We start from the raw sequence: 15,439 nt of genomic DNA on the forward strand, positions 1-15,439 counted from the left end.
TTGAAAAGGTTGCAACAATGTTGCGCTCTGTGATTGTCATGACAATTTTGCTTTTGATTGTGTCCTTTTCCGCAACAGTTGCGACAAACGGTTGTGAGCGAGCTTGCTTTGTTGTTTGTTTTCCGTCTATTTTGATGATAATTTGATTCACTGCCCTCCATACAAGTGCCGTGGTCGGTCCGACGATTCCGGCTGCTCCAACAGTTCAGAGTCATGTGCTGTCCGCTGCGTTAAGTGCCGCTGCTCCTCTCGCCATCTTCGTTGTAAAATATACATCAGCTGGACAATTGTCTTGTTTACCGCGTCCTATTTTTCTTCGTCAGCACACATTCGTTGGACGATATTGTGCACATTAACGTCATTGCCGACGGTGGATCTCATATCTGCTCGCTCATGCTCGAAGCGCGGACATTCGAAGACCACGTGCTCAGGGGTTTCCTCAACATCGCCGCACTCGGTGCATAACGGCGACCTTGCGTGTCCAAACCTATTCAGGTATTTCTTGAAGCAGCCATGATTAGACAAAAACTGCGTCAAATGGAAATTCACTTCTCCGGATTTTCTGCTTAGCCACATCGACAGGCACGGAATTAGTCGGTGGGTCCATCTACCGTTATCAGCGCTATCCCACTGCTGTTGCCATTTGCTCATGGTTTCATCTCTGGCTCTTTTCCGAATTCCCCGCGTGCCTCGGTCCCTGTAGCACTCGCTGTCCTCTTCGAGTTGAAGGCTTATAAGGATCAATCCTGCAATCACATGGACTGCCTCCGATGAAATTATACGATACGCACTCGACACACGCATGGCCATCAGTCTAAACGTACTGTTCAGCCGGGAGCGGTTCCTTTTCGTCTGCAGTGCTATCACCAACATGGGGCCAGCGTATCTAAGTATCGATGTTGACGCTCGCCAGTAGTCGCTTCTTGCTGCTGCTGATCGCTGAATTGTTGTGCATGATCCGGGACAAAGCTGATATCACCTTCACGGCCCTCTTTCATGCATAATCGAGACATGGCTGTTAAAGCCCAGTCGATCATCGATCATCACTCCGAGATGCTCGCATGCTGCACTGCCTTTCGGTTGTTTGTTATCACTACTTCGGTTTTGTGATGGGCTAACACAAGCTTCTTCCCTCGCATCAATTCTTCCACGGCGTCTACTGCCTCAATAGCAAGTATCTCTACACTGAACCAAGTATTCATGTAAGATTTATCTGAAAACACATATAGTTTTTTTCCATGTAGCTTTTCACATAACTTTCATCAGTTTACAACATGAACTATAGGTATTTCCTTTTGATTAAATTCATCAGGAAAGCACATACATTTTATTAGAAATACGTATGTGAGTTATTGGATTTTGTTAATGAATTTCATGCGAAATTCATGTGAAAATTATTATTTTTGTTCGTGATTCTCATATGATCGTTTAATGATTTTTAATAATTATATTTCAGTTTTATGGGTTCGTTCTACTGAAATAAAAGAAAAATATAATTAATGTTTAAAATTATTTATTTAATACATTATCTGCGTTTCTCCGTACCACCTTTTTGCAGTAGATAAAGATTAAGTTTGATATTATTCGAAAGCATCAATGTACCCTATACAACTTGACTTCATAAGCAGTAAATACTTTATATAATATAATTTAAACTTTAGATATAACTTCGTTTATAGGCCTAATATTCGGCTTCCACATTATTTCAACAAAGAAATTTAAACTATCCAATTCCAAGTCTGTTTCTTCCTGCCATGGCCCATCATCTGCGATTTGTGAAAGATTGGTTGGTTTGTTCCATCATTATTCTGTGAAATTCAGATTCAAACAACGGATTAATATTCAATTATCTTATATTTAGTCATCAAACTTACCTTCCTTTGACATAATTCACATTGACTTTGCACAAAACATTGAAAAAGTTGTGAGAAGACTTTGAAAAGTCTCAAACCTGCTGAAATTTAATAAACTGAATACGCCATCTTGAAACCACTGTTTTGAAATCCTAAATTTTCATATTTGAAAATCACATGAACATTATCGGATAACATACATGACTTATGTTCATATACAATTTACAGTATTGATCAATAAATATGATAGGGTATTTTAATAAGTTCTATGTGCTTATTGCATGAATGTTAATGGATACATATAACATTGATAGGATTTCAATTATTCTGAATGTATGTGACGTTTTTAATACTTTTTATGATATTTCTTGGATCAGTGATACCTTCTCTAGTGATTCGCTGATGACTGCGAGCACCACGTCATCCGCGAAGCCGACGATCTTCACACCCTGGGGGAAACTCAGCTTCAACACTCCGTCATACATAGCGTTCCAGAAGGTCGGGCCAAAAATTCTGAAAGTAGCTCCTCAAAATCTTACAAAGATACTCGGGGATCTCCAATCTGTGCAGCGATTCGGCGATCGCAGCCCAACTGGTGCGGTTGAAGGCATTTTTTGCGTCCAGAGTGACCACTCCGCAGTACCGATTACTTCTCCTCTTTTGCTTCCGCGCCGTCTCCATAGCATCCACGACCTTTTAGATGGCATCAATGGTGGATCTACCTTTCCGAAAGCCGTGTCGCATAAACCCTTTTCTCCCTCCGTGTATTTCGTAAGCCTGTTTAGGATTACTCGTTCACAGCACTTTGCCAACTGTGTCCAACAGACATTTCGGTGTATATGCTGAAGGATCTCCAAGAGGCTTGCCTTGTTTCGGCAGCAGCACTAGCTTTTCCCGCTTCCAAATTTCGGGGAAGTTACCCTCATCGATACATCCTGAACATATCCGGGTTTTCTTAGATTGCTGCTTTCAGAGCTACGTTGGGAATACTGTCTGGCCCTGGAGCCGTCCTTTTTTTTTAAGGCTTGCGCCTCCGCGATCAGATCATCGTTCGTTATATGGGCTTCTTCTTCTTCGTCATCCTGAGCTCCGCACGGTGTGGACGGCCAGCTCGTCGGGTCGTGCTGCGGGAATAGCGCTTCAATGATGATCTTTATCTTCTCTGTACACCTATCGGGTGGTACAGCTGGGCCCCTCAACTTCGCCATTGCAACTCTGTAGGCGTCACCCCACGGGTTTGAATTGGCGTTGCGACAGAGCTCCTCCAGGCAGGCTTTCTTGCTGAGCCTGATTTCCCTGTTGAAATAAAATAATTAATAATTTCAGGCAAAAATCGTTCTTCTTCTTCTTTCTGGCGTTACGTCCCCACTGGGACAGAGCCTGCTTCTCAGCTTAGTGTTCTTATGAGCACTTCCACAGTTATTAACTGAGAGCTTACTGTGCCAATGACCATTTTTGCATGCGTATATCGTGTGGCAGGTACGAAGATACTCTATGCCCTGGGAAGTCGAGAAAATTTCCAACCCGAAAAGATCCTCGACCGGTGGGATTCGAACCCACGACCCTCAGCTTGGTCTTGCTGAATAGCTGCGCGTTTACCGCTACGGCTATCTGGGCCCCTAAAATCGTTACAATCTTCTATTGCCACGATTAATGCGTTATATGTTTAGGTTAAGTTAGGTTAAGTATATTAAAAAGGTTTTTTTTCTCTTATAAGCAGGTGAAATCAACTCACCTGTAAAAAAACTGAACTGCTACGGCAAATGAAATGTAATATGTTGTTAACAAAATGTTTATAGAATCTTAGATTTGTGTTACCAAATTAGGATGATAGTGTTGTCTAATAACACAGAACACCTAGATATAAAAAATAATAAATGTAATGTTTGGAATGAAGTAAAAAAAAATTCCCTGTTGAGAGCGGTTTGTGCCGCCTTGTACACCGGTCTTCGACCTGCTCTTTCAGCGTCGTTGCGGGCTCTCTGCATCCTACTCCTAGTCCGAAAGCAGTTGCATCGCACGCTCGTGCACTTAAAAATCCAAATGTTATTGTTACGTGAAAAATCACGTAGATCATTCCGAATTCATTTTACCTCCACTTCACCTGACTAAGGTAAAGATCGCTAAACCATTCATAACCACTAACTAGTGACTCGGTAATTTTTACTATTTACCTATCGCACTTTCGTGAAATTCACGTAGGTACCTAAGTTCATTTTGACATCTCCATATTGTACGTACATTCGGTGTTGAGCTCAAATCCTAAGATGGCGCCAGCTTGATTTTAGAAGAACTTTAGAAGCTGCTTAACTTTAAACCCTGTGTAAGGGGTCTATAGAGCGCTGCATATGACGAGCCTAACCTCACTTATTTGACAGCTGCTGGTCCTGTTGTTTACGTTTCAGACTTAGTCGTTTTTTTCATAATTTTTTCATCTTCGCATTTCTATCACCAGCATGCTGATGGTGACGATTTTCCACGGTAGGAAGATAGAATAATACGATCCGTGGGTATCTGCAGTGGATTGGACCTCTCCTCGCAGCAAACTTTCACGAAATTAAGAATGATTCGAAAAAAGTACTAAGTCCAAACTGTAAACAACAGGACCAGTACCTGTCAAAATTGATGCGTGACGTCACAGTGCAGTGGAGTATTTTGTAATTCGAGCGAATTCACGTGACTCGTCTGTAGTCATTGTCGATCAAAGTAAGCATGCATATTTCAGATGTCACCCGTCGACTCCCATAGTAATCCAGTCACATAGAGTGACAACTGTCGATAAACTCGAGTGACAGAGCCAAGTCGAGCGAAATTTTTGGTCGACAGTAACTCCAGTCGAGTCGTTTTTGATCGACTCGACTTATAAAATAGGGCCCTAAGATTGATTTCAAGGTAAATATGCTTTGAAATCATAAGAGTCCCTGCATTACTTCATATTTCATACATGATTTATAACCTCTATCAATTATAGCACGCGAAGGCTACAGCAAGACAGATCAAACTCACAAAATTGGGGAAACAGGATTCAAAATGCTCAGATTGAATATAATAATATCACAATATTTCAAGTTTGTTTACATTTTCCAACTGGGAATTAGTTCTCTCCCAAAGCCTATTAGAAATAAGATTGGTCTTTATTACAGTTGAATTTAATGCAAAACTAGTGATCCTTTATAGAGAGATAAGCGGAAGTAAAATGGAATGATTTGGCAACAGTACTGATTTTGCTCGGCGTCGAGAATTATATTGTAACACGGACATGACTTCCTCATTGCTAAAAAGTGTATTTTGTTTCGTTATAGTTCTTTGAGCTACATTTCTAAAGGAATAAACAGTAGAAACAATCAACAACTAAAAATCGCATTGACAAAAATTTAAATAAGTATAATATTTCATATTTTTTGCTTTATGCGAAACAAGTTTTACCGAAATAATTTCAAGCGGATTACATTACTTCTCGAGAAAAGTTCAAAACAAACATAACGCATGTTCGTTTGGCTCACGCTTTGACAGTTCTCGCTGCTCGATTGGCTCACACTTTGACAGAAATGTCAGCTTCCGCGAATCTCTCTTATAAAGGATTACTATGCAAAACCATCTAGGTGCTATTGAAACGCTTCGTAAAGGCTACCGGAAAATCCCCGTAGCTCTTACGTGTAGCGCCGGTGGAATGGACCATGTTCAAAAGTTCATGCGTTCAATCTGGGCTACCTATGATTCACGTAAGAGCTACGCGAAAAGTGCGATGGAAAAAAATCACGATCGTTATATCATATATGTTTTCACGTAACAATGACGTCTGGATTATTTTGAGTGCGCTAATGCCGCTGTCAAATCATTCGCAGTAAAGTGCTGAGCATTGCGCTCCAGCCTCAACGCCTCAACGAACACCTCCTTGTCAAACTGCGACGTTTTCCACCTCCGCTTCTTAGATCACGAATAGACTGGCAATAAACTAACCTAAAGCTCTAATTTTTCGTTGAGTACAAAAAAATTAAATACCAGTGATCCTGTCTAACTTCATTTTGCCTTTAAGTAGGCTGCTGAAAATGGCATGCAATCTCCCATACAAAACAACGACAGATTAGTTTTCAGTTGTTTTTCCAGTTTTTCCAGATCGCTTCCTTTACTCAAACACGTCGGAACACTTGATGAATGCAACAGTGAAATAATCATGTTAATCTATTGGCCCATTAAGCCACCATTTCATTTTTATTTATATACAAGTTCACATCAAAAACACAAAAGTGTGCAAACTCTAGAACAAGCATCACCAAATTAGAACTTTTTGGTGAAAAACTCTTCTATAAAGTTAAATGAATAAGCGTATGGCTGTTGGTTGATTGGACTCCTAATAAACCTTTAAGTCTTCATGTGAGGATGGGGGTCATGTCTCCTCGATGCAAACTTACAATATGGAGATTCCAAAATTTTCTATAGATTGCTTAGTTTTGCTGGACATTTTCCCATTCCCCTTGGAATAGAATCTAATCAATGGCTATTTGCTAAAATTTGTGCAACCCAATTGATAAAAACAGGATTGATTCAGGCACCGTTCTTTCAGCAGAGCAAATAAAAAACTGATTTGCCGCATGCTACAAAGCTATAAAATACTTTATTGAGTATTTTAATATACATAAAACATACAAAACACTTACAATTACGGTGATTTCTCCACATTGGAACAGAACAAATTCCATGCGCCCGATCTGTCTTTTGTTTTCACTAATTATCTTATGTGAATTGGTTGACAGAACGGGGCATGACAGAGAAACATAAAGTACGAACAATAGACATCAACACAAATTACTCCGATACTGCACAGGGGTTCACAAGCTATATTCTCACGTAACACCGATAGTTTGAGAGATAGAAGATAATGTCCAAAATATGACGGGGTCGACAGTCTTATCAAAAATAAAATAAACTCGATCATGTCTCTTGCAGTTGCCCAAACATTGAGGGCAAGTTGAGAGTTTATTTTCAAGTGCATCTCTTATAAAAAAGAACTGAACACATATGGGATCATCCATTAATCACGTAAAAGGTTATTGGGGTAAGGGGGTTTGAGATATATTACATGCCATACAAATTATTTTTATTTTTCATACAAAAAATCATACCATAGAGTGATAGGGTCGAAAAGCCGCCGAAATTATGTTACGTAAAGGCAACAACCTTTCGAACATTCAGTTTCTTTCACTGGCCGCCGAGCGACGACACTGTTGCTAGTATTCCACCCACTGATCGCGCTACGCTGGATTCGACAAAAGTAGGCATGGCATTGAGTAAATGGAATACCAAGTGTGAATTTTATGGCAGTATGGGACAAGACTAAAATTTGCAAAAATTACCAAGAATTCAAAAGTGCTTATTTGAGGTTGAAATGTTGTACAACTCATATCGCATACTGGGTGGATGATTAGAAAATAATTCTGATAGAAATTTCATCGCTACTTCATTACTGGACTCATGTATAATCTCAATGTGACTGTAATGCGGTTACAATTACCAATGTGACAAAAAACAACTTGGTATTTTTTTTCGGATTTTCTAGAACAAACTCACAGATTTCAGAAAGATGATCGAAAGTATTTATCATTTGATGACACTCCCTGATATTAACTCGAAATTGTCAAAAATGTCGAATGTGACAAATATGCAGTTAGGGGCAGTATGGTACTGGCGTACTTTTATGCATATATATTAAACAATTTTTCCATGATTGTGTCTTTCAGTTGCCCCGGCGCCGTCATGTTCCTATTTCAACTGCCAACGGGTACTAACATTCTGCACACCGGAGATTTCAGAGCCAGCTCCGAAATGGAGGAGTATCCCGAATTCTGGAACATGGAAATCCATAGCATCTACCTCGATACGACGTATCTCAGCTCGAAGTATGCCTTCAAATCGCAGTGGGAAAGCATAACGGATGCCTGCGACGTGGTTCGAACGATACTGAATCGCAATATTGGCGCCCGTGTGCTGATAGTTTGCGGAAGCTATCTGATTGGCAAGGAGAAGGTGTGGGCCGAGCTCGCGGCACAGTTCAATTACAAAGTGTGGACCGAACCAAATCGTAGGAAAGCTCTGGTAGCGGTTGATGATCCATTACAGCAGCAGTGGTTGGTAGAGGACCCCAAGTTTGCCGACATCCACGTGCTATCAATGAACAAACTGTCTTATGATGTATGTAGTGTCCAGTGTATATTGTACACGGTGCTCCCCAAACCGTTATTAGCAGAAAGATTCTGCATCTATTCTGTGCTGGTTAGTCAACTCTCACTAAAATTCCTCAAGGAGTTCCTATGCCAATTTCAATTTCTCCAGTCGTTTTGAAGCGTAGCCCTCCCGTAAATTTATCTACGGTGTATCTCAGAAATCGCTCCAAAATTATTTCAGTGATTATTCCAGGAATTCATCAATAAATTTGACTAGGTTGATTATTAGGTTCCTCCAGAGATCCAACTAGAAATTTCATCTACTAATTACACCTGCAGCTGTTCCAAACAATTCACGAGTAACTTTTCAAGTAAAATCTCCACGGACTCTTCAAATTTCATTCCAGGTTTCACACCAGAAATTATTCCGACCATTTTCATACAATTTTCTTCATGGATTCTGTTCAATATTTTTTTCAAGGAATACCTTAAGAATGACTCTCATAATAGTAGAAGAACGTGATCAGTAGGTTTTGCAAAGAATATAGAACGTATAGAAAGTCCTGATAATTGACGGACTTTAAGGTGAAGATGCATCGAAGCCAAACCTGCATCGAAGAGCATAAATCTAGAGAATCTGACAGCCGTTCGCGCTGAATATTGGAATGATTGGTCAACACCAGCGATTGACCAGAAAGTTAAATTTTCAGCACAAACGGTTGTCAGGTTCTCTAGATTTGTGCTCTTGAAAATGCCGGGTTTAGCTTCGTTGCATCTATACCTTGAAAACAAATTTTCAAACGCTTCTAACTAGCCAAGCGCTACGTTACAGCTCCTGCAGGATGAGATACAATTTGATTTGCTTCTACAAATGCCATAGAACAGAGAAATTCTCACTTTTTCAATATTTGACATCGAAGTCTATTCAAAGTGTCCATAAAAAGAAAAATTCGGTCATCATTTGAATAAATTATTGATTTTTTAAATTTTCCTTACATAAACATAATATTTTTTTACAGTTTAGTTTATTTTGTTATTATTCGGTCACTTTCCGGCCTATTCGGCCGAATAACGGATTTTATTATTCGGCAGAACGAATATTCGGCAAAATTAAAAAAATCGAGATATTCGGCCCGAATATTCGGCCGGCCGAATATTCGGTACATCTCTAATAATAACAGTCTGGGTGCACCGAGACATAAGTATAGAAGCCTATCCGCATTTGAACAAAATCTGACTCACGTTTCCATTCCACAGGAGTTGGTGTCGTACGTGGAGCAGTTTCCGGATCGGTACGATCTACTCATCGCGTTACGTCCCAGCGGATGGGAGAAAAATAGCCGACCTCAGTACCGGGGGCGAATCAACATCGTCGGCGTGGAGTACAGCGAACACAGCAGCTTCAACGAGTTGAAACGATTCGTGCGGTATTTGCGGCCACAGGAAGTTATAAGTACTGTCCCGTACGGCAACAGTAATCAGAACAAAACGCCTCAGGTGCCTCCGAGCTGGTATCGGGGGGACATTCGACCCGAGCGTCAGGCTTTACAGCTATCGATTACGTCCTTTGTGAAGGTGGGCTCCAAAACGCCAGTTGGACCTGGTGAAAATCCTAGCTTTCCGAAGGTCGCTCCACAAGAGGACGATGATGATTGCACAATAGTTTCGAGTGATGCTCCAAATGCATCGAAGTCGGTGCAAAACGATGGAGTGGTAAGTAACCACGACGAAACGGTACACTCGGAACAGGGCGAAGAAGATGATGACTCAGACAGTGACTGGATGCCATAGAATTACTTATAAGATTATTCCAAGAACTTTCATTGTGATGTGATTGTTGTGTTAACTTTTTGTTATAAATTGCAATATAATGTTTATACTATAAACAAACCAAAGTAAATGAAACTGATACTTTTCTATTTGAAATTAGTTTGTAGGGATCACTTTCAGAACATACAACATTGTTTTCATTATTCTGGTTTGAGTTTGCTGTAAAAATGTTGGCCCAAAGTCACCCCGCACGACGGTACAGTACTTTCAGTGCTACAAAAATTGTACTTTTCAGTGCTACAAAAACAGTACTTTTCAGTACTATTTTTCTACTATTGATCCAGGTGTCTACTACCTGGAAAACCTGGAATTTTCAGGGAATTCTCTTCGACCTGGAAAAAAACCTGGAATTCTCTGGGAATTTCGGCTACACTCAGGGAAAATATTTCGAACCAGTAATACATGGTAGAATATGTTCTTTTTGTAACACAAAATCTCTTCATCTAACCAAATTTTCGGCTGCGCCGCTATTACAACGCTACGTGATATTTTCAGTAATATAGTTTTTATTTATTTCTATTTCTATTCTATTTTCTATTCCGAATAAAACTTGTCTAAACAAGGAAGCAGAACTTAGAATTGTCAAAATGGTAAAGGCAAGTTTTTTTTTTGTTCTTTATTAAGGTGATTTTTAGCGCATACGGCTAGTTCATCACCATTTGTCAGAAAAGCGCCAGAAAGGCTGCTTTCAATAAGGAGTTTTACAGGCTTTCAAGCAGCATATCAAAATACAAATAAACTATCACAAAATTTGGCAAGTATGATTCCCAGTTGAGTATCTTTCATCAGCATATGAAATAATTATTTTTGTAGGAGAAAACTAAAGATTACAACAGGTACGAAAAATAGTATATTTTCAGATTCGCAGGTCTCTAAAAAGTGTCTGTTTTTGGTTAAGGTCTCTAAAGAAATTTTAATCAATATGATCTATAAAGTTACTTTTTAGCCTTAACCCTTTCTTTCCCATAGTAGCTCCAGAACTCCATTAAATTTCGACGAACTCGTGACAATCAATTTACAACAACCAAAAATATTTGAAATGATTTAGAAAGAATTAATTATTTGAAACATTGTTTGTTTAATTACTTTTTCAAAGAAAAAAAAAACGCTTTTTCAAAGAAATAGTCGATTCAGTAATTTTCACAGGGATCACTCTGAAAAAAAAAATCTCAGTATTTCATCACCGATTTCTCCAAGGGATGGTACACAAATTATGTCACGCTAAATTTCAACTTTTTGTCACACTTTTTGTATGAGTCCTCCGAAAATTTTGTAAAGCTTGTCACGCTTGGCTCTACCCCCTCCCCCCCTTGAGCGTGTCGTAATTTGTGCATGACCCCCAAGTGCAAAATTCTTGAATTTTTCCCACAGTAGCACCTGAAGTTCTTCCCCAATGGTTTGTTCCAGAGATTAAAATAATCGATCTTTTTACAAGAAACCCTATAATAATCCCTACGCCTCTTTTCATTTCATGCAGGCATTTTTATGAGGATTCTTTTAAAAATTCATCCACAACAACTCTCCGGTATTGCTTCATTATTGGATGAAATCTATCATAAACTTTCCCAAAAAATCCTCGATAAATTGCGCCTGGGATTCCTCATTAGGTTCCTTTAGAAATGTTTACAGCATTTCATTAAAATATCATTGCTGTGGTTCAAAGCGAAGTGTATAATATTTTTTAAAATACAATTTCTAAATCTTCATAGATTCTTCAAAACTTCATTCAAGGTTACACACCAGTTAATACTACAGTAATTATTAAAGAAATTGCTGGATTCTGTACGAATTTATTTAAAAATGAAAAATGCCTATGAAATTATTCAGATGTTTGATTTTTATTTTATTATCTTAGCAATTTATCAAGAAATACTTTAGAAGGAAATTAATAAAGAATCCAGGAGTTCTTTCAGAGATTCTCATTGGAATTCATCATTCAAGTTTTCCACACAAGTTTCATCAGAAATTACACTAGTATTTTCTTTACAAATTGGAAACAATGGCAAAGTTTGTATTACAATAATGAGGTTTTGTGGATATTCTATTTTGTGATACTTTTAAAACTACTGCATAATATGGTTACCATTCATTAAAATCATTAATACTCCAGGAAAATATAATTTCCATCTGGTTAGAAGATTACAAACTTATAGGGAAAGGCGGGGCAGTATGGTCATATGGGGTAAAATGGGCCACCTTTCATTTGAGCTTAAAAACAAATTTTGATCTCGATAACCTTAGGACCTCATAAAGTATGCTTCAATTGGCCACCACAATGAAAACCACGCGAAATCTGATTTTGTACTTCATATATCGATAAAAATCTGAAACGTTGATGCTACTACGAAAATCTTATAAGATTTTGGATGTAAAAATAAGCTTTGCATAAAGTTTTGTTTATTGTTTTCAATTTTTTTTCACAGCACAAAATTGTATAGATTCTAAATTAAATTTTCAATAAAACATAATTTATATGAAACATTCAGGAACGGGGCAATATAGTAGCCGGTCAAAGCTATCTTAGGGATGGTACACAAATTATGTCACGTTAGAATTCGACTTTTTTGACCACCCCCCCCCCCGCCTTTGTCACGTTTTTTGTATGAGTCCTTCAAAAAATTTGTAAGGCTTGTCACGCTTGGCTTGACCCCCTCTCCCCCCTTGGAGCGTGACGTAATTTGTGCATGACCCCTTATCCCCAAAATATATAATCAAAAATGTATAAGACCTCTTTTTTGACCCCGGAACCTCACCGCTCGGTTTCAGAAGGAAATCGGCCTACATCCCCAGGCTGCTGGTCTAGAGCAGCCTCCAGGGTGGGCACTCACGGCCTCTTCTGGTTCCGGGTCTCAGGGTGATGTGTGCACCGAGGGGAGTTTTCGGAGTGCAGGAACCTAAATTCAACCCAGGTACTTACGGTCAACCGGTTTATTAGGCGTTGTAAATAGCTCTTGGATTTTGTATTGTATGTGTATTTCGCCCCGTATGTAAAGCCACTCACAAAATAGTGTTTTTCAAAAATGTTCCCAAAAAAATTCTAAGTAATCTTTTTACCAACATACAACTGTGGTATGAAAGAAGATACTTTAAACTTCAAATAAAGCTTATGGATCGATTAAATTGTATTGCGTTTCTATGCTTTTCAAGAACTTTTGCTTAGGTGGACCATACTGCCCCTATCGACCCTAACTGGGTTATGAGCACAATCAGATCCTTGAATGTGGGGTTTGGATCCCTTTTGAGTTTGGATCCAGGTTTGAAATAAATTTCAGTGATAACTGCTATGTATGTTATTAGCTGATAGAAACATAAATAGCTCGTCCTCTTTACCATTCAAAGAACGAGCATTCCGATTTAAAATATTTAAATAATTATTTATATCCATTAGAAAACGTAATCCAATAACAATTTGATTAGCAAATTTTACACCAACTTGGACTGCTTCAGTCATAGTGGTGGTTTCGAACATTTCATCAATCATTTGATTCAATTGTTCAGTTAAAAAAATCAAATCAGAGGGAGACATATTACTTGAAGTAGGTACATTAATGCTTAATCAGATTTTGTTCCCAGTTGGGATTAATTAGATAATTATCTGATGATTTTCCGTTAGAATTCGGTAGACGAGGAGGCGGAGTAGAAGTTTCCTGTGGTGGCAGGGGTTTTCCACTTGATTTGAAACAATTAGAACGGTTATTCGGTTATTCATTCTTCACAGGACAGACGTCCTTAGCGTGAGAGGAAACTCTCTTACTTTATCTAAAGCTTTAATATTATTCAGATCTTTTTTGTTAGAGTGAACCAAATAATTGTGCTTATTCTGCGCGGCGTGTGAGTCGAGACGAGCCACTCTCACCTCGAGTGACGTGAGACGACTAATGTTAATCAAATGGGAGTGAGTCGACAATTGTCACCTCATTCGACTCGTGTCACTTCACACGCCGCGCAGAATAGGCACGAATGATTACTTTGGAATGGGGAAAATCCTAGTAAATCATTTATAGGGTAAACAGGTATAATACGCCCTCCTAAGGAAAAACTGCTATATCGCAGTGGCAAATGCAAAGTTTTTAGTGTCAAACTGTTATTTACTTTCTCTTGCCATGTAGCTTCTAAAAAGCGTTCGAGACGTTTTCTGTAAATGGTCCAAACGCCAAAAAGCTGATTTTCGATATTTTTGATTTTCCTATTGGTTGTTTATACTTCCCAAAGATCTTATATGCGCAACATCATTTTTTCGCGGATATTTAAGATATGTTTATTCATATTTACGTGTTAAAGAAGCCTCAATCCCTTGAAAATGAATTGGGGCGTTTTGCCCGGTTGGGGCGCATTATACCAATTTACCCTACCATTTTTGATCTATTCAGGTGACTTATACTTGAGAGTCACTTGTGAGACCTTTCAAGACGACTTTGAACAAACGTTCAGTTTTGTCGTCATAAGCAGTGATGGAAAGCGGCGATCATTTCTGCTGAACTGGAACAATAACAAAACCAAACGCTCCGGAGCGTCAGAACGCTGGTTAACTCGCATCTCTCGTGCTCCCGAGTAACCGAAGCTAAAAGTGATTCGCGAACGTGTTCGGAGCTGTTCAGAGTTATATTGTGCTTTTGGGAAAAAAAGCTACTTCCCCTTCGAGATTTATGATTTCCAAGGGTTTTTGACTACAAACTAGCAGAGTCTATATACACAGAGTTGCGCGAAGAGACTTCTTCAAATGCTTGTTCTTCTTCGTTTTCGAAAATAGCATTTGACAGTCCGATAGGTAGATTTGGTTTCACTCTTCGCGCAACTCTTCATTCATAGCAACTCCTATCCCTACCTCCTCGTGGTACTGGCCGGGGTACGAGTAACCTTAGGGAAGATCGGGTAACCAACCCTCGGTGGGAACTTTGGTCGTATGCTGACAGGGAAGGGGGGGTTTTCTTTTGCTTTTGCCATTGCAATCCTGGAGCGTCTGTACTCCATGTTAGGAGCGGCTCACAACAGCGTCTGTTCCCCATGTCAGGGGCGGCTGATCATCGTCCGAGTGCAAGAGAAGGACTCTAAGCTAAACTGCGCACTATGGCCCTCCGAACATTTAGGGGGGAATGGTCCTCCGGAAATCTAGGGGGTTGGTGTCAGGCCCTGCAAGCCAACCGTAAAACCTCATCAGCACAGGAACGTCAACGAGAGAATACGGACCGGAACAATCGGCAAAGACCACAGCGACGAAAAAGGACTAGCGATTGGAAACTCGGTACGTGAAACTGCAAATCTCTCAACTTCATTGGAAGTATTCGCATACTCTCCGATGTACTGAAGACCCGCGGTTTCGACATCGTAGCGCTGCAGGAGGTGTGCTGGACAGGTAATCATACCATCTACCAGAGCTGCGGCAACACACGCGAGCTGGGAACAGCTTTCATAGTGATGGGTGATATGCAAAGGCGCGTGATTGGGTGATGGCCGATCAATGAACGAATGTGTAAGTTAAGAATCAAAGGCCGATTCTTTAACTTCAGCAGCTATGCACGTTGATAGCCCACACTCCGGAAGCCCTGATGATGACAAGGACGCATTTTACGCGCAGCTCGAACGCGAGTACGACCG

General features: G+C 39.6%; 1 protein-coding gene across 2 annotated transcripts in view; it reads left to right on the forward strand.

The window, feature by feature from the left end:
* Positions 1-15,439, forward strand: part of LOC5575088 (DNA cross-link repair 1A protein) — a 32,894-nt gene that overhangs the window by 3,456 nt on the left and 13,999 nt on the right. The window contains exons 3-4 of one of the 2 annotated variants that reach the window (XM_021849735.1): positions 7,592-8,042; positions 9,272-9,727. In XM_021849735.1, coding sequence (XP_021705427.1) covers positions 7,592-8,042; positions 9,272-9,727 — 907 coding nt within the window. Of the gene's footprint in view, positions 1-7,591; positions 8,043-9,271; positions 9,934-15,439 lie in introns of those variants that run through there. The other variant, XM_001661748.2, reaches the window with a different exon arrangement.

Source organism: Aedes aegypti, chromosome 3 (genome assembly GCF_002204515.2).
Source record: "Aedes aegypti strain LVP_AGWG chromosome 3, AaegL5.0 Primary Assembly, whole genome shotgun sequence".
Classification (NCBI taxonomy): Eukaryota; Metazoa; Arthropoda; class Insecta; order Diptera; family Culicidae; genus Aedes; species Aedes aegypti.